Source organism: Mirounga angustirostris, unplaced genomic scaffold (genome assembly GCF_029215605.1).
Source record: "Mirounga angustirostris isolate CCGP_5_RB_7025 unplaced genomic scaffold, mMirAng1.0.hap1 SCAF_6, whole genome shotgun sequence".
NCBI classification, from domain to species: domain Eukaryota; kingdom Metazoa; phylum Chordata; class Mammalia; order Carnivora; family Phocidae; genus Mirounga; species Mirounga angustirostris.
In genome coordinates, this window is record NW_026991714.1 from 154,924,136 (window position 1) to 154,942,649 (window position 18,514).

The 18,514-nt window shown below is 41.2% G+C and overlaps 1 protein-coding gene across 10 annotated transcripts in view; it reads left to right on the plus strand.

The window, feature by feature from the left end:
• Positions 1–802: 802 nt before the first annotated feature.
• The window catches only part of LOC123846982 (zinc finger protein 883-like), a 33,826-nt gene continuing 16,114 nt past the window's right edge, over positions 803–18,514 (plus strand). For 2 of the 10 annotated variants that reach the window (XM_064595515.1, XM_054508483.2), the window contains exons 1-4: positions 813–973; positions 3,986–4,138; positions 16,535–16,661; positions 16,911–17,003. In XM_064595515.1, coding sequence (XP_064451585.1) covers positions 4,124–4,138; positions 16,535–16,661; positions 16,911–17,003 — 235 coding nt within the window. In that variant the 5' untranslated portion in view covers positions 813–973; positions 3,986–4,123. Of the gene's footprint in view, positions 974–1,503; positions 1,777–3,985; positions 4,139–16,499; positions 16,662–16,910; positions 17,004–18,514 lie in introns of those variants that run through there. The other 8 variants (XM_045879137.3, XM_064595516.1, XM_064595510.1 and 5 more) reach the window with 7 other exon arrangements.

Below are 18,514 nucleotides of genomic sequence, written 5' to 3' on the forward strand. Positions count from 1 at the left end.
CCTTGAAGCATGAGGTATAGGTCCTCCAACCTGTGAGTAATGAACTTCTGTAAATAAACTTCACTTTCCAGTGTGGTCTTTTGTTGAACGTTAGTTCACCATCCCAAACGCCAGGATCTACTTTAATAATATTAGTTTAACAAAGTAAAAGCCGTTGCCATATCTGCTTTTAAAGTTCTATAATAAATGCAGACATTGTGATATTTCACTTCATGCTTTAGTATGCAAGTGGAAAAAAATCCGAGCGTATTCTACAACCACACTACCATTATTACAACTAACAATTAAAGCTGACATTTCAGGCGATGGAATGTTTCCTGCATATTAGAATTTTCCCAATACAGGGCGCCTGGGTGGCTCAGTTGGTTAAGCGACTGCCTTCGGCTCAGGTCATGATCCTGGAGCCGCGGGATCGAGTCCCGCATCGGGCTCCCTGCTCAGCGGGGAGTCTGCTTCTCCCTCTGACCCTCCCCACTCTCATGTGCTCTCTCTCATTCTCTCTCTCTCTCAAATAAATAAATAAAATCTTTAAAAAAAAAAGAATTTTCCCAATTACAACGTCTCTTCCATTTGGTGAAATCAATATTTCATAACGAACCAGAATTCCCCGTTATTGTCACGTGGGTAGAGACCAAATCTCACCTACCACAGCCCGCTCCAGGGCAGCTGGACACATCACCACCCACGGCTCCTAAAGGACTGAGCGCAGAGACTTGTGGGAAATGTAGTCTCCCGCTGCAATTCGAATTCCACAGGAATTCCCGCACAGGACTCTGGGAGTCTTCCGGGTTCCTTCTGCGCACGGGCGGACCCGCCCCCTCTTCCGCCCGGAAGTTTCGCTGCCTGCTCTTCTCCGTCAGCTGCTGCCACTGCCGCTGGTGCGTTGGTTTCTGTGTCCCTGAAGGTTGATGCGAAGGTGGAAAGGGAGCCCTGCGACCCGCGGGGACTCGGCGGGGCGGGACCTGACGTGCAGGTGCGACCCACGGACCGGGGCGAGGGGCGCGGGCAGGGCCGACTCGGGCTGTGCTTGCAGGGGTTGCTTCGCTGGGAGAAGGCACGCTGTGGAAGACCCGGCGTGTGCTTCGGGGAGCTTGGCGAAGTGGGCGTGGAGCGCAAGGTGACAGCGAGGGCGGGGGCGGGCTGCAGACGGTCCGCGTCCACGTTCCGGCTGTGCCGCTGCAGCATCCTGGGCCGCGCCGGGAAGCTTTAGGACGTTCCTTTTGCTCGCCTCTGATGCGGGCGTCTTGGTGAATAGTGAAGTGACCCCGATTCCCTAGAGATCATTGTGAAGGGCGTGCGCGCCCGGGTCTTACTGGGAGGCCGTTGTATCTGCGGGGTTTCTTGGAGTCTCCTCAGCAGGCCCAGTGTCAGGTCCCCTCCTCCGCTATGGAGCCTGCCGAGCACTTGCGTTTACAGAAGTTGATGGAAGACCTAGTTTCCAGGGACCGCTAGTTCTAGGAGAGATGGTTCGGCCCCGGACGACAGTCTTGTCTTCTTTGGAAGAAGGCAGCTGTTAGGAAGCACGAAGGGGAGCGCCCCGTGAACGGGAACACGACTACCCCTGTGACCTGAACCCTCCCACTCGCGCTTCAGAGCAGAGGCAGAAGAGTCCTGGAAAGGAGAAGACCCCAACTTCGCACGGCCAAGCAGTTGTTGATGCTCCTGCCCGGAGTGAACAAGATTTGGGGGCTACCACCTCCCCCAGAAGTCACCAGGGACTGCGTGTTATTGGAACGTTGGGCCTGCTTTCAGGAGACCTGAGCCAGGCTGAGACAGGTGGGCAAAGGCCCCCGAAATGTCACTCATCCGAGGGGTCTGAGGTGGAGGGATAACCTGCTGCAGCTGAGAGAAGCCACCTGCCCGTGCTTGCGAAACACTCCCATTGCTTTATTCTCCCCTCATTGTTGCCGTTATCTGCACTCTCTCCGCTTACGCAGCTAGAGATGTGCTGATGCTCCCTCTGTCTTGAATGTTCTTCCTGATGGCTCAGGAAGGGTTTGCCAGGGCATCTCTGCCTTATAAGAAGGATGGGGGGGGGGGGCGCCTGGGTGGCTCAGTTGTTAAGCGACTGCCTTCGGCTCAGGTCGTGATCCCAGAGTCCTGGGATCGAGTCCCGCATTGGGCTCCCTGCTTGGCGGGAAGCCTGATTCTCCCTCTCTCACTCCCCCTGCTTGTGTTCCCTCTCTCGCTGTGTCTCTCTCTGTCAAATAAGTAAATAAAATCTTAAAAAAAAAAAGGATGGGGGAAAAATGGATTTGAGGACATAAGTGGTTTGCCAGGCTCACATGATTTGCATACATCAGGCATCCTGGCTTTTGGATAGTGTTATCTCTTTTGCCACAATTAAGCGACAACACGTTTGTTTCTGACACCATTTTTGATAAATGCGGTCAACTTAACCATTTCTTAGAAGAACTTGCCTTAAACATGCTTATCCCATTTTCCCTGATGCTTTGTCTGTCATATGTCTTATGCTCCAGGCATTTATAATACAGGTGTTTCCCACTCAATGCCAGTAATCTGGTCTGTGAAAATAAAAAATTCTGCAGTACAATGCCAGGAGCCTGTTTTTCCATTTTTCATTGTGCAAAATGGGAAAATTAGACTACATCACATTTCTTCTCTAAACCATTTTTTTAGAATGTAAATAAAACACAGCATGTGCCCAACTGTAATCAACAGACTCATATAATGAAGTAAAGGTGTCAAGATGTAGTCTTCTGAAAGGCAGACAGTTTTGTGTGATTCCCATGGTCTCTCTTCCAGCAGACTCACTGAAATCCATCGAGTGGGCATTCTTTATGCTCTTCCAAAGTTCTGTATGTGGTTGTCAAGTTCTACTGATGGTACTTGGTGTGTTATTCAAGACTTTCTCCCCCATGTAATTTTGTTAAAAACATACTGAGTTTGGGGGTTTAAATGTATCACTTTAGCATTTGCTAGGTAACAGGCCAACCACATTTAATGACTTTATTTTTTTTTTAAGATTTTAATTAATTTATTTATTTGTCAGAGAGAGAGCACAAGCAGGGGGAGCAGCAGGCAGAGGGAGAAGCCCAATGTGGGACTCGATCCCAGGACCCTGGGATCATGACCTGAGCCGAAGGCAGAGACTTAACCAACTGAGCCACCCAGGCGTCCCACATTTAATGACTTTAAACAAGGGTCATTTTATTTTTTTTTGAAGTCCTACGGCCCAGCACTTGGGGCTAGGTTTACTTGATCAGTTCCTGTGTTAGTGTTGCCTGGTTCACAATAGAGGCCATACTCATCTGGTGCCATGACTAAGGTTGGTTGGTTGAAGAGGACTTCATTTACTTTTTTGGTGGTTGGTGCTGGCTCTTGGCTGAGCCATGTGTCCTTATCAGGCTAGCCCCAGGCCTCTTCACAAGATGTTAGTGGAAAAGTACTCTTCATCCTGTGTCTGGGTTGTATGTGCTGAGTTCCTTTTGATGAAAGCAGATCAAGTGGCAAAGCCCATGTCAGTTTTGGAGGAAATGAATACAGGGAAGCAAGTCATTGAGAACCATTACTGGAACAGTGCACAACAACAACATGTACCATGTACCTTATGAGCATAAGACATAAGACAGAGAAAGTCATTAAATGTTTTCCTATAAAGTCATTGCCCAAAAATGTTGGTTGCAGGATATATACGTTCTGTGAAGATGGGGTATTTAAACCACAGGTGTCCTCATGGAGACACTACTGTGAAACCCTGCATGTATGTCTCTATTAATAGGAACATAGTTAATCATTATTTAAATAAGTCATCTTCAAAATCTTAAATTGATTCTTACTATTAACTGTTGATAAGTCAGTAGGAAATAGGTGTTTTGATTAACTAAAGATAAACTGTATATGTAAATTAATGGGCTTGTGGGTACTCCTTCAATAGGGTCTTTCCTGCCCTTTCTCAAGGTGTAAAATATTCTTGTCCCACAGAAGGTGCTCTCTCTCTCTCTCTCTCAATTGTCTTTTCTAGCTAATGTGTAAAGCACTTCAGACAAGAGAATCCAGGATCTGGGAGCAAGCCACAGCAGTCCTGTCATGACCCTAGTCCATTCACCTTCTCTCCCAGCTATCTTTCCAGAGTCCTCTGAGTTTCCAAGAGCCGTGGAAGATGAATACATCTCTGGTGAGTTGTTTGTTTGTTTATTCCTCAGCTTATTTTACGTGGGCCTTCATAAGCTTGATGAGGAAGGGCTCATACTTTAAAATAGAAAAATAGAAATAAGTAAAATGCAGCTTTAGGGAGATATACATAGACCTGATAAAGGTGGCATGTAGATATGGGCAGGTTATATAACCGTAGAGTCATCCAAGGTGAGTGCAGATTGGTCTCTGGTGTTTCTGATGCCATGGCAAAAAGACACACATAGTTGCTACCTGTTCAGAAAGGACCCTTAGGAGAGGCGTGCCACATTCTCTTGGGACATGAAAATTGATGTAGTGGACAGTGTTTTGCTACCAGTCTGGAAATCAACACTTTCAGCACTCTGCAGTGGTGATGGTTACCTAAAATACAACTTGCTTAATAAGCTTTGCTAAAATAGTGTCCCAGACAGCTTTTGGAGGGCCCTACTCAATCCACGGCCCTACTCAATCCATGATCCAAGGCCCTATTTGATCCAAACCTTGGGATGTCTGTAGGACTGAATGGACTGCAGGTCTTTAAATAACTCTCCATGGGCGCCTGGGTGGCTCAGTCGTTAAGCGTCTGCCTTCGGCTCAGGTCATGATCCCAGGGTTCTGGGATCGAGCCCTGCAGTCGGGCTCCCTGCACAGTGGAGAGCCTGCGTCTCCCTCTCCCTCTGCAGCTCCCCCTACTTGTTCTCCCTCCCTCTCTCTCTGTCAAATAAATAAAATATTAAAATAAATAAATAAATAACATGTTTCTCTCAGCCAGTCTGTCTGTGTAGGTTGTGCATCTGACTGTTCAAAGTTGTATTTTCTGAACAAATAGTTCTACGACTCATTTGCACCTTAACCTACTCAGTGTTGTCTTAATTCATGTTTTCTAAGTGGAGAAATAACCTACAACCTACATATCAACCCAGATTATAGTTTGATTCAATGACTGTGCTGTAGGCTTTGCCTTACTTGAATCTTCTGCTGTAGTAAAACTACTGTCCAGGATCTTCTCCTGGACATTCTTGTCTGTTAGCTTCTATGGTGGCCTCCCTGGTGATTTCTCTTTGTTTCCTCTCCTGAACATAGCTCATCCAAATGTTCAAATCTGGGCCCCATTTTCATACTATATGGTTTTTCTTGAGTTGTTTGGCCCTCTGTGGTTTGACAGTCTTGACAATTCCTCTCTCCAGCTTGGACCTCTTCCCTAGCCTTTTGACCACAGGTTCAACTCCCTGGTGAATGTTTCTTTTGTAGCCATCCAGAAGACACCTCAAACTGAGCGAGTCCTATGTGCAAAGCACATCTTCCTTTCTTCCCTCATGTATGATACTTCTTCCATTTATCCAGTGACTCAAATGGGATTTCTCCTGGCTCCCTCCCTCTCTCTCAGGTATAATCTCATTTAATATGAAATCCTGCTACTTTTGTTTGTTCTTTTCATTTTATCTAATATCTGCATCGGTGCTCACAAGTACAGTAACTTTCTGTTTTACATTGGTATTATCTTTCTCGGCCACACCTGAAGAACGATGTGTTTGCTTGTTGATCAGGTTCAGTCCCTCTTGAGCTGTGCTACTAGGTACATGTGTGGTGGCAGCTTGAAGAGTCTAGCTGGAGAGAAGCATTAAGGAATTAGATATATTTGAACAAGGTTCAAGATGAAGGTAGGCAAAAGTATAAAAGCAAGGAGCACAGATTTTGATAATTTTTATCTTTTTATTTGTATACAATTTTCAGTGATTTTATTTATGGTTTTTATTATCATAGAAATATAAATTGCTAGTTCAAAAATGACCTGTCATGTGTTCAACCCTGTTAAAGAATATTTAATTTTCTGCTGTTTCTGCTAATCTCTTGAAATGAGTAGGGAGAAATGGATGTATGCATCAACATAAGTCATTTTGGACTAGAAATTGGTGAAAAGTTGGTTAACTTCAAAATTTTGATAAAATATACATAACCACAAATTGGCCATTCTGACTTATTTTTTTAAATTTTATTTTATTATGTTAGTCAGCATACAATACATCATTAGTTTTTGATGTAGTGATCCACGATTCATTGTTTTCATTCTGACCATTTTTAAGAGTACAGTTCAATTTCATTAGTTATCTTCATATTGTTGGGCAGATCTCCAGAAATTTTTCATCTTTCCCAAATGTTGCTCTACTCATTAAATACCAACAACCTATCCCCTCTAACTCAGCCTTTGGCAACCATGGTTTTATTTTCTGTGTCCATGAATTGAGCCTCTCAAGGTGAAGCCATGCAGTATTCATCTTCCTGCGGCTATTTTACTTAACATGTTGTCTTCAAGGTTCAGTTGTGTCATAGCATGTTGTGGTCGTAACTTATATTTGTTACTCCCATGAAGTTGAATTTAATTACCCTTGACTCTCAAAGCATTTCTCATATTTTTTTCTGTAAGAACTGGAAGAGACAACTTTTTTAGCCTTAATAACAGATAAAATGGGAAATACTTAGAAAGTTTTTCAGTCCTACAGGTTCCTGGATTTCTAGTATTTCTCACTTTTCTTTCATCCCTATAAACTGGACTGTTTATTTCCCCCCGAGCTCATCACTTTCCTACAGTACTTTACTAAAGGCAGTGACTAGTAGCTGATATTTACTACTAATGATGTTTTCCCACCTCTTTTTCTAAAGCTTTAAGCCCGTGAGGTAAACATTATGTGACTTAGTACATACCACTCATGTTACTTCGGTAACCCTACATACATAAGTATCGGTTATTGTAAGTAACACTGTGATCTATCGTTTAGCCCCTGGTAGCAGGGGCTAAACCGGTTTCTTTGCCCTGCTGTTGCTGTTGTTGGTGGTATTTGTTTCTGTCTGGTTATGGTGCCCATTCATTATCAATTAGGCCCACAAGAAAGGTTTCTTTCTTGTTCATACTACCTATTCATCATGGGTTGGCTTTGTTTTTTCTCCTTTCTGCTTTATTCAGTGTTCCAGACAGAGGAGTTGTGTTTTTTTTTTCTTGTTGTTGTTTTGTTTTTAAACTGTAACATTGTTGGTCCTCTAACAGAGGGAGAATATGGGGATCTATGCATGGCTCCTACAGCTTCTACTTAGAAGTGACATGTGTCATGTCCATTCACGTATTATCTGTCAAGGCAAGATAAATAAATGGAGGAACACAGATCTGCTTATGTGAGTTCCACCTCAAAGCCATGTTAATCCTTTTGCAGAGAAGGGCACCACAGGGTGTGCTATGGATTAAATTGTATACCCCCAGAATTTATATGCTGAAGGCCAGCTCTAACTGTCAATGTGACTGTATTTGGAGATCAAGGCTTTAGAAAGTAATTATTATTATTATTTTTTTTAAGATTTTATTTATTTATTTGAGAGAGAGAGAACGAGAGACAGAGAGCAGGAGAGGGAGGAGGGTTAGAGGGAGGAGAAGCAGACTCCCCGCTGAGCAGGGAGCCCAGTGCGGGACTCGATCCCGGGACTCCAGGATCATGACCTGAGCCGAAGGCAGACGCTTAACCATCTGAGCCACCCAGGTGCCCTAGAAAGTAATTATTCTTAAATGAAGTCTGAAAGGTGGGGCCCTAATCTGATAGGATTGGTGGCCTTATGAAAAGAGGAAGAGGAGGGATCTTTACCTCCCCACCATGAGAAGACACAGCAAGAGGGTGACCATCTGTAAGCCAGGAAGATAGTCTGCACTGGGAATGGAATTGACTGACACTTTGATCTTAGACATCCTAGCCTACAGAAATCTGAGAAAAGAAATTTTCTTTTTAATCCATTCAGTGTAGGGTATTTGTTATGGAAGCCAGAGCTGACTAATAAGGAAGGGACACTAAAGTTTGGTGAACAGAAGCATAACGTACCATACTTTTTTTATTCTTGCCCAATTTTCTTTCTTTCTTTTTTTTTTTAAGATTGAGAGAAAGAGAGCAGGAGCAGGGGAGCAGAGGGAGAAGGAGGCCCCCTGCTGAGCAGGGAGCACGACACGGGGCTTGATCCCGGGACCCTGGGATCATGACCTGAGCTGAAAGCAGACACTTAACGGACTGAGCCACCCAGGCACTTTTCTTTCTTTTTTTTTAAATTAAATTCAGTAGCCAGCATATAATATGTCATTAGTTTTTGATTTGGTGTTCAATGATAAATGGTTGAGTATAACACCCAGTGCTCATCACACCTCTTTAATGCCCATCACCCAGTAACCCCATCCCCTTCCCACCTCCCTTTCCGCAACCCTCTGTTTCCTGGAGTCAGGAGTTTCTCATGGTTTGTCTCCCTCTCTGATTTCTTCCCATTTAGTTTTCCCTCCCTTCCCCTATGATCCTCTGTACTATTCTTATATTCCACATATGAATGAGTGAAACCATATAATTGTCTTTCTCTGCTTCACTTATTTCACTTAGCGTAATACCCTCCAGTTCCATCCACGTTGATGTAAATGGCAGGTATTCATTCTTTCTAATGGCTGAATAATATTCCATTGTATATATGAAACACATCTTCTTTATCCCTTCATCTGTTGAAGGACATCTTGGCTCCTTCCACAGTTTGGCTATTGTGGACATTGCTGCTATGAACATTGGGGTGCATGTGCCCCTTCTTTTCACTACATCTGTATATTTGGGGTAAATACCTAGTAGTGCAATTGCTGGGTCATAGGGTAGCACTGTTTTTAACATCTTGAGGAACATCCATACTGTTTTCCAGAGTGGTTGCACCGACTTGCATTCCTACCAACAGTATAAGAGGGTTCCCCTTTCTCCGCATCCTCGCCAACATTTGTTGTTCCCCATCTTGTTAATTTTACCATTCTGGTGTAAGGTGTAAGGTGGTATCTAATTGTGGTTTTGACTTGTATTTCCCTGATGGCAAGTGATGTGGAGCACTTTTTCATGTGTCTGTTGGCCATTTGTATGTCTTTTTTGGAGAAGTGTCTGTTCATGTCTTCTGCCCATTTTTTGAGTGGGTTATTTGTTTTTTGAGTGCTGAGTTTGAGAAGTTCTTTATAGATACTGGGTATCAGCCCTTTATCTGTAATGTCATTTGCAAATATCTTCTCCCATTCCATGGGTTGCCTCTTAGTTTTGTTGGCTGTTTCCTTTGCTGTGCAGAAGATTTTTATCTTGATGAAGTCCCAAAAGTTCATTTTCGCTTTTGTTTCCCTTGCTTTTGGAGACATGTCTTGCAAGAAGTTGCTGCAGCCAATGTCGAAGAGGTTACTGCCTATGTTCTCCTCTAGGATTTTGATGGATTCTCACATTGAGATCTTTCATCCATTTTGAATTTATCTTTGTGTATGGTTCATTCTTCTATATGTAGCTGTCCAATTTTCCCAGCACCACTTGTTGAAGAGGCTGTCTTTTTTCTTTCTTTCTTTTTTTTTTCTTTGAGGCTGTCTTATTTCCATTGGAAATTTTTTTCTGATTTATCAAAGATTAGTTGACCACAGAGTCGAGGGTCCGTTTGTGGAGTCTCTGTTCTATTGGTCTATGTGTCTGTTTTTGTGCCAATACCATGCTGTCTTGGTGATCACAGCTTAGTAATACAGCTTGAAGTCAGGCAATGTGATGCCCCCATCTTTATTTTTCTTTTTCATCATTCCCTTGGCGATTTGGGGTCTATTCTGGTTCCATACAAATTTTAGGATTGTTTGTTCCAGCTCTTTGAAAAATGCCAATGGTATTTTAATAGGGATGGCATTGAAAGTGTAAATTGCTCTGGGCAGGATATTTGCACAATGTTTATTCTTCTAATCCATGAACATGGAAAGGTTTTCCATCTTTTTTGTCTTCCTCAATTTCTTCATAAGTGTTCTGTAGTTTCTAGAGTATAGATCCTTTACCTCTTTGGTTAATTTATTCCTAGGTATCTTTTGGTTTTTGTTGCTATTGTGAACGGAATCGATTCCTTAATTTGTCTTTCTACAGTTATATTGTTAGTGTATAGAAAAGCAGTTTATTTCTGTGCATTGATTTTGTATCCTACCACATTGCTGAATTGCTATATGAGTTCTAGTAATTTGGGGGTGGAGTCTTTCGGGTTTTCCACATAAAGTATCATGTCATCAGTGAACAGAGAGAGTTTGACTTCTTCTTTGCCAGTTTGAATACCTTTTATTTCTTTTTGTTGTCTGATTGCTGAAGCTAGGATTTCCACTACTATGTTGAACAATAGGGGTGAAAATGGGCATCCCTTTCGTGTTCTTGACCTTAAGGGAAAAGCTCTCAGTTTTCCGCATTGAGAATGATATCTGCTGTGGGCTTTTCATAGATGGCTTTTATGATATTGAGGTATGTTCCTTCTATCCCTACACTGTGGAGAGTTTTAGTCAGGAAAGGATGCTGTATTTTGTCAAATGCTTTTTCTGCATCTATTGAGACAATCATAAGGTTCTTGTCTTTTGTTTTATTAATGTGATCTATCACATTGGTATGTGGATGTTGAACTAACCTTGCAGCCCAGGAATAAATCCTACCTGGATGTGGTGAATAATCCTTTTAATGTACTGTTGGATCCTATTTGCTGGTATCTTGTTGAGTTTTTTGGCATCCATGTTCGTCAGGAATATTGGTCTGTAATTCTCCTTTTTGATGGTGTCTTTCTCTGGTTTTGGGATCAAGGTAATGCTGGCCTCATAGAAAGAGTTTGGAAGTTTTCCTTCCATTTCTATATTTTGAAACAGTTTCATAGGTATTATTTCTTCTTTAAATGTTTGGTAGAATTCCTGTGGGAAGCCATGTGGCCCTGGACTCCTGTTTGTTGGAAGATTTTTGATTATGCTTCAGTTTCTTTCCTGTTTATGGGTCTGTTCAGATTTTCTGTTTTTTCCTGTTTCAGTCTTGGTAGTTTATAAGTTTCCAGGAATGCATCCTTTCCTTCTAGATTGCCTAATTTGTTGGTATATAATTGCTCCTAACACATTTTTAAATTTTGTCGATTTCCTTGCTGTTGGTCATGATCTCTCACTTTTCATTCATGATTTTATTAATTTGGGTCCTTACTCTTTTCTTTTGGATAATTCTGGCCAGAGGTTTATCAATCTTATTAATTCTTTCAAGGAACCATCTTCTAGTTTCATTGATGTGTTCTACTTCTGGTTTCTATTTTGTTGATTTTTGCTCTGATCTTTATTATATCTCTTTTCCTGCTTGGTTTAGGCTTTATTTGCTGTTCTTCAGGTCCTTTAGGTGTAAGATTAACTTGTGTGTTTAAGATTTCATTTTATTTGAGAGAGGTTTGTGTTGCAATGTACTTCCCTCTTGGGACCGCCTTTGCTGTATCCCAAAGGTTTTGAACCGATGTGTTTTTATTCTCATTAGTTTCCATGAGTTTTTTAAATTCTTTGATTTCCTGATTGACCCATTCATTGTTTATCAGGATGCTCTTTAACCTCTAAGTGTTTGATTTCCTTACAACTTTCTTCTTGTGATTGAGTTTCAGTTTCAAAGCACTGTGGTCTGAAAACATGCAGGGAATACTCAGTCTTTTGGTATCGGTTGAGACCTGTTTGTGACCTAGTATGTGATGTATTCTGGAGAAAGTTCTATGTGCACTTGAGAAGAATGAATATTCTCTTGTTTTAGGATGGAATGTTCTGTATATATCTGTGAAGTCCATCTGGTCCAGTGTGTCATTCAAAGCTCTTGTTTCTTTATTGATCTTTTGCTTAGATGATTTGTCCATTGCTGTGAGTGGGATGTTGATGTCTCCTACTATTAATGTATTATCAATATGTTTGTTTATTTTGGTTATTAATTGGTTTATATAATTGGCTGCTCCCTTCTTGGGACTTAGATATTTCCAGTTGTTTGATCTTCTTGTTGGATAGGCCCTTTAAGTATGATATAGTGTCCCTCTTCATCACTTACTACTACATCTTCGGTTTAAAATCTAATTTGTCGGGGCGCCTGGGTGGCTCAGTCGTTAAGCATCTGCCTTCAGCTCAGGTCATGATCCCAGGGTCCTGGGATCGAGCCCCGCATCGGGCTCCCTGCTCAGTGGGAAGCCTGCTTCTCCCTCTCCCACACCCCCTGCTTGTGTTCCCTCTCTCACTGTGTCTCTCTCTGTCAAATAAATAAATAAAATATTAAAAAAATAAAATAAAATCTAATTTGTCTGATAGGAGGATTGCTACCCCAGCTTTCTTTTAAGGTCTGTTAGTTTGGTAAATGGTTCTCCATGCCCTCACCTCCACACCTCAGTCTGGAGGTGTCTTTAGGTCTAAAAGGAGACTGTTTTAGAGAGTATATGGATGGTTTTTGCTTTTTTATTCTATCTGATACCCTTGTCTTTTGATTGGAACATTTAGCCCATTTATATTTAGAGTAACTATTGAAAAATATGAATTTAGTGCCATTGTATTGCCTGTGAAGTCCCTGTTTCTGTAGAGTGTCTCTGTTACTTTCTGGTCTATGGTACTCTTGGGGTCTCTCTTCACTTACAGGATCCCCCTTAATATTTCTTGCAGGGCTGGCTTGGTGGTCACATAATCTTTTAGTTTCTGTTTGTCCTGGAAGCTCTTTATCTCTCCTTACATTCTGAATGACAGCCTTGCTAGATAATGAATTCTTGGCTGCATGTTCTTCTCATTTAGTACCCTGAATATCTCATGCCAGCACTTTCTGGCTTGCCACGTTTCTGTGGATAGGTCTGATGTCATTCTGATGTTCCTCCCCCCATATGTAAGGAACCTCTTCTCCCTAGCTCCTCACAGGATAGCTTCTTTTTTTCTAGGATATGCAAGCTTCACTATTACATGTTGGGGTGTTGATCTATTTTTATTGATTTTGGAAGAGGTTCTCTCTGCCTCTTGGATATGAATACTTGTTTCCTTCCCCAGATTAGGGTAGTTCCCAGCTATGATTTGCTTAAATATACCTTCTGTTCCTCTTTCTCTTCCCTCCCTGTCAGGCACCGCAGTAATTCTGACATTGGTTCGTTTCAGGGCATTATTAATTGCTCAAAGCCTTTCTTCATGGGCTCTGAGTTGTCTTTCTCTCTTTTCCTCAACTCCCTTCCTTTCCATCAGCCTGTCTTCTAGATGACTTAGTCTCTCTTCTGCCTCATTTACCCTAGCTGTTTGAGCAACCAATTTAGACTGCATATTACTCATAGCATTTTTAAGTGTGGCCCGATTAGATCTCATTTCTGCACTTAGAGATTCTGTACTATCATTTGTGCTTTTTTCAAGCCTAGCTAATGACTTTATAATTGCTATCCTGAATTCCATCTCTGACATCTTATATCCATATCGATTAGCTCTGTGGCAGAGAACATTGCCTCTGGTTCTTTCTTTTGTTGTGAATTCCAACTTCTAGTCATTTTGTCCAGAGAAGGCTGGGTGAGCAAATGAACAGAGTCCAAAATAACAACCATGATCCAAGCTAAATATACCCTAGAAAAATCCAAAGTGGTCAGAAGCCACCACAGAAAAGCAAACAAAACCAAAATGAAACAAAACAATAAAGGGGTGGGGAGAGACTATAAACTTGCAGGGTGGACAAAGCAGGGTGATCTACTTGTTCCTGATTGAATTTTGGTCTGTGTGTTAGAAGACACTACATCTCAAAATTGCAAAGAAAGCAAAACCTATATATATATGTTTGTGTGTGTGTGTGTATACATGTACATATATATTTATATAATGAAATAAAATTGAAATCATATAATTAAATAAAATTGAAATTGAGTGAAAAAAGGACTAAAATGAAGCATATGTCTGTAAAATGTAGATGTAAAAAATACAAGTTAAAAAGTGACTTAAGAACATAAGTTGGTAAAACAAGAAGGTATTTGAAATGGAAAAAAGTTAAAAAAAAAAGAAATGGAAAATGTTAGACTGAAAGATAAATGAATCATGAGAAAACACCTGTAGTGCAATATACTATTTTCCCCTGCCGCTGGAGTTTTACAGTCTTGTGGGATCCATAAAGTTGTAGTCCACGTGTTCTTCCAGTCTGTCTTCTGGGGGAGGGGCCTGCTGTGCTGCTTCTCAGATTTCTTTGTCTGAGTGGAGTTGCCCCACCTCTTGTCAAATTCTTGCCAAATTTTTTATATGAACTTTTAAATTATCTTTTGTGTATCTAAGAATGTGTTATTAGGATAAATTATATTAATTTACTGATTTTGGGAGAATTGATGTTTTTGATGTAGATCCTTCCTATTCATGAATATGGTATGTCTTTTCCTTTGTTAGTTCTTTTTGTATCCTTCATATTTTTTCCCCTGACATGGTTTAGTATGTTTTCTGTTAATGTGTTGATATGTATTCTGCTTTTTGTTGTTGTTGTTGTTATAGTTTGAGTGGTTTTTGTATATGAACTTGATGTATATTTTTTATAGTCTGGTAATTTATAAAATTTTCTTACAGAAAATTCTTTTTTGTATAGAATATATCATAGGATTCTTGGGTTTTCTAGGTAAAAAATATATGTAAATCATGACCATTTTCACTATATTTTATCTCTATTTAATTGCATTGACTGTTATCACTTGTAGATTTTTGAATAACTGTGGTTGTAGCGCATCCTTATATGCCAGTGGTTCCTCATTAAGTGTGATGCTGGCTTTGGGGTAAGACATTTACATTGTATCATTTTAAGGATGCATCCTCTAAATCCTCTTTTGTTGATGGTTATTACAAATGGGAGGTTATTTTGTAGATACCTGCTCAGTGTTTATTTAAATGATCATAGGGCTTTTCAGAAATATGACTATGATGACATGTTTTAATAAATTTCTTAATATGGGGGTTATTTCTATTCCTAGACTAATCTTTAGAAATTCTTTCTCTGTGTCATGGTCTCTTTCTGTGTCAGTAAATATTGGTATTTCCTAAAGCATGGTATCTGTTCCTTTTCTCCTTTCAATCTCTTAGGTTTCTCTTTGAGCTCTTTCATTCACTTGGTGGCTTCAGTCAGCTACTGCTAAAATTCTGCAGCTTCCCAAATCTTTATCTTCAACTTAGATTTTTCTTGAGCTCTAGATCATATAACCGGTTGCCATTTTGACATCCCTACATACCTGACCACAGAAACTTCAAACATGCTGTGTCCAAGATCTGTGTCTTTTGTGCCCAGTGCACTCTTGTGTCCTCTTTTCCAATTTCACCTTACAGTACCTGTATCTAGCCGGTTGTACAGACAGCCTGGTAGGAAAACTCCTCCTTCATCCTTCTCAGAGCAAATTAGTGCCAAATTCTGTTCCTGCTTTTTCTTTTCTTTTTTTTTTTTTGGGATTAGTTCCCTATTCTGTAATCTAATTGCTCTATATCCTTTCACCTCAAGTTTGTCCCCTCTGACTCTCTCTTAAGCTCTCCCCATTTTCCTTATAGGGGATGACTATTAAAATGCAAATCTGGTTACGTAACTTACCTCTTTTTATGGGCCCCTCACTATTTACACCCTGTGGCGTAGGAAGTGGGAGGTGCTTACCCTGGGGTAGATATAAGCAACCCTTTGGGATATATGGAGGAAATACTAGGATGCCTTTTACATGCTTTTAATTTGTAAAAACAGAAGACAATCTGAGTACCTCACATTTGTTCTTTTGGAGTTCGGTCAAATATTTAACTGCAGAACCACTATAATCAGTTCCTTAAATACCTTTACTGCCTTTATCTCTCACCACAGCCCAGGAGCAGTCACTTCGACATGGCACTGTTTGTGCTTCTGTTAATGTAGAATGTGTTCGTCTTGCTCTCGTGACTTCTGCTATAGCCTCATATTTGTGAGAACATGGGGTTCACATGGAATAGCTGACATGTTTGGCTCTTCAGTGAAGTGTAACTGGATAGTACAAAGGACAGCTGTTTTCTCTTTTATTACTCTAGTCTACGTTAAACGTGTGTTTAACCTGGTTTATCTAGTGCAGTATTTCAAGTATATCTTTATTTTTTATTTATTTTAAATTTTATTTATTTATTTGAGAGAAAGAATGAGAGAGAGAGAGCACATGAGAGGGGGGAGGGTCAGAGGGAGAAGCAGACTCCCCACCGAGCAGGGAGCCCGATGCGGGACTCGATCCCGGGACTCCAGGATCATGACCTGAGCCAAAGGCAGTCGCCTAACCAACTGAGCCACCCAGGCGCCCTCAAGTATGTCTTCATATATATGCCTCCATTACCAGATCATACATGCTGAGGAGCAGAATTTTATTTGTCTTTCCATCTCTAGCAACAAGGACAGTTCAAGGTATAAGAGAAACTTTATAATAGTATTTTTAGGAACAAATGAATTATCGCAGAGGTAGGAAATTTCTACTGTGGTATCTCTTTACCCCACAGTACAGAGTACAAACCATGGTGTATTTTACAAGACAAAACACACAAAAAAGAATGAACTCTTAGACTCTCTGTTCTGATCCAGGCTGATGCCTTGAATTGAGGCACATGTCATTACAGGAGTTGGTGTCATTTGAGGACGTGGTTGTAAACTTCTCCTGGGAGGAGTGGCAGGACCTGGATGATGCTCAGCGGACCCTGTACAGGGTTGTGATGCTGGAGACGTACAGTAGCCTGGTGTCATTGGGTGAGTGAAAGTGTCCTAGTAAGTGTAAGCAGTTTTTTCTTCATTGGCAAATGTGCAACTGTTTATGAAGTTAAATGCTACTTAGGTTTAAGATTCGAGGCCTGGAAGAGTGTTAGTGTTCACCCTTCTAATCAGAGGTTCACATTGGCCCTTCATTGTACAGTTCTTGCAGCTGTGCTCTTGTCGTTCTTCAAAGGTCCTGAAACTTAAGCTGTTTGTTAAAAGTCCCACTTTATTTCTGATCAACAGGGCACTGCATTACCAAACCTGAGGTGATTGTCAAGTTGGAGCAAGGAGCAGAGCCATGGACTGTAGAGGAAGCCCCAACCCAGAGCCTCCCAGGTCAGTCCGTGCATACTGGGCAGGGGTCTGGGAAGAGGAGAGCACAGCAGATGTTGGCCGTGCTGGGCTGTTTTCTCCAGTGCTTTTCCCAGGTCCAGACCTTAGGACAGTGAGTCTGCATGTGTCAGACTCATGCATTCTTCACTCTCAAAATATGGCTCTCACACACAAATATCCCCTTCTTTTTTTAATCACCCTCTATTTTCTTAGACTTACCCAAAATCCAATACCTAGCTGTATCTCTTGGCATTTTTTTTGGTTAATTACTTTCTCTAGATTCTTAATGTTTTCCTTTTGTCCATTTTCAAGGACTGTTTGCTTTAAGGCATTCATACATTTGTTTATTCTTTCAGTATGTTAATTGGAAAATTCTAGGCAGTGGTCATTTTCTTGTGCAGATAACAACAGTAATAAAAAAAATGTCCTTTTTACGGAACTTGAAGTTTCTTGAGAGGGAAAATGAAACAAACATATATGTTAAGTAGTGAAGTAAGAACCCTGAAGTATATTTAATGAGGACAAGAGAGAGAAAATTGTGGTGTATTATAATTTGAAGGGTTCTGAGAAGGCAGTTTTAGGGCGATTAAGTATTTACATTGGTAGAGCTTAAATTGAGATGACTACTTTCCATTTCCACATGTCATAGATGAGTGCATACAAAATCTAGAGTAGGGGATAGATGTCCATCACCATACTGGAGATGTAAATTGGGAAATTATTAACCCTAAACTGCCAGGATTAGAGGAGGTGGCCTCTGGAATTACTAAGAACATGCGAGAAGAAGTCCTGGTGGAAATCTCGTGAACTACGACATCAGAGATCATGAAACTGAGGAGGACCCAGCAAATTGTTCAGCATGGAAAGAGGTGGTTTGTGACATGGTATGAGAAACTAGAGATTGTGGGTCCAGGGCTAATAGGACGAAGAAGAGTTTCAAGTTGGGGGACTCAAACTTTGGGATTGGAATCTGAAGTTAGTATGTTTACCTTCTCTTGTGGAAATCATTGTTAGAAAAGAAAAAAGAATGAGAAATGTGTGGGACTCCAGTTTCAGTGGAACTCAAAGACAACTGAAACTCTGAAGTGCAAGATAGAAGTCTTCAGAAGCAGTGAATTACCAAGTAGGGATCGTTGTATCATGAAGTGGGGTGAGAATGCCAGGGTTTGTTTTTTTTTTTAATCTAAGTAGGAACGAGAAAAGTTTTTCAATGATGGTGGGCATAGTCTGGGTTGTGGAACCTAAATCTTTTTTTAATTTTTAAAGTTTTTAAATTTTTTTTTATTTGAGAGAGAGTGAGAGCGAAAGCAATCACAGAGGGTGAGGGAAAAGCAGACTCGCCGCCGAGTAGGGGGCCTGATGTAGGGCTCGATCCCAGGACCCCGGGATCATGACCTGAGCTGAAGGCAGATGCCTAACCAACTGAGCCACCCAGGCACCCAACCTAAATCTTTTAGACTAGCAGGGAGGAGTTGCACAAAGCGATGAACCAGAGTTTCCTGTACCTGTTATGG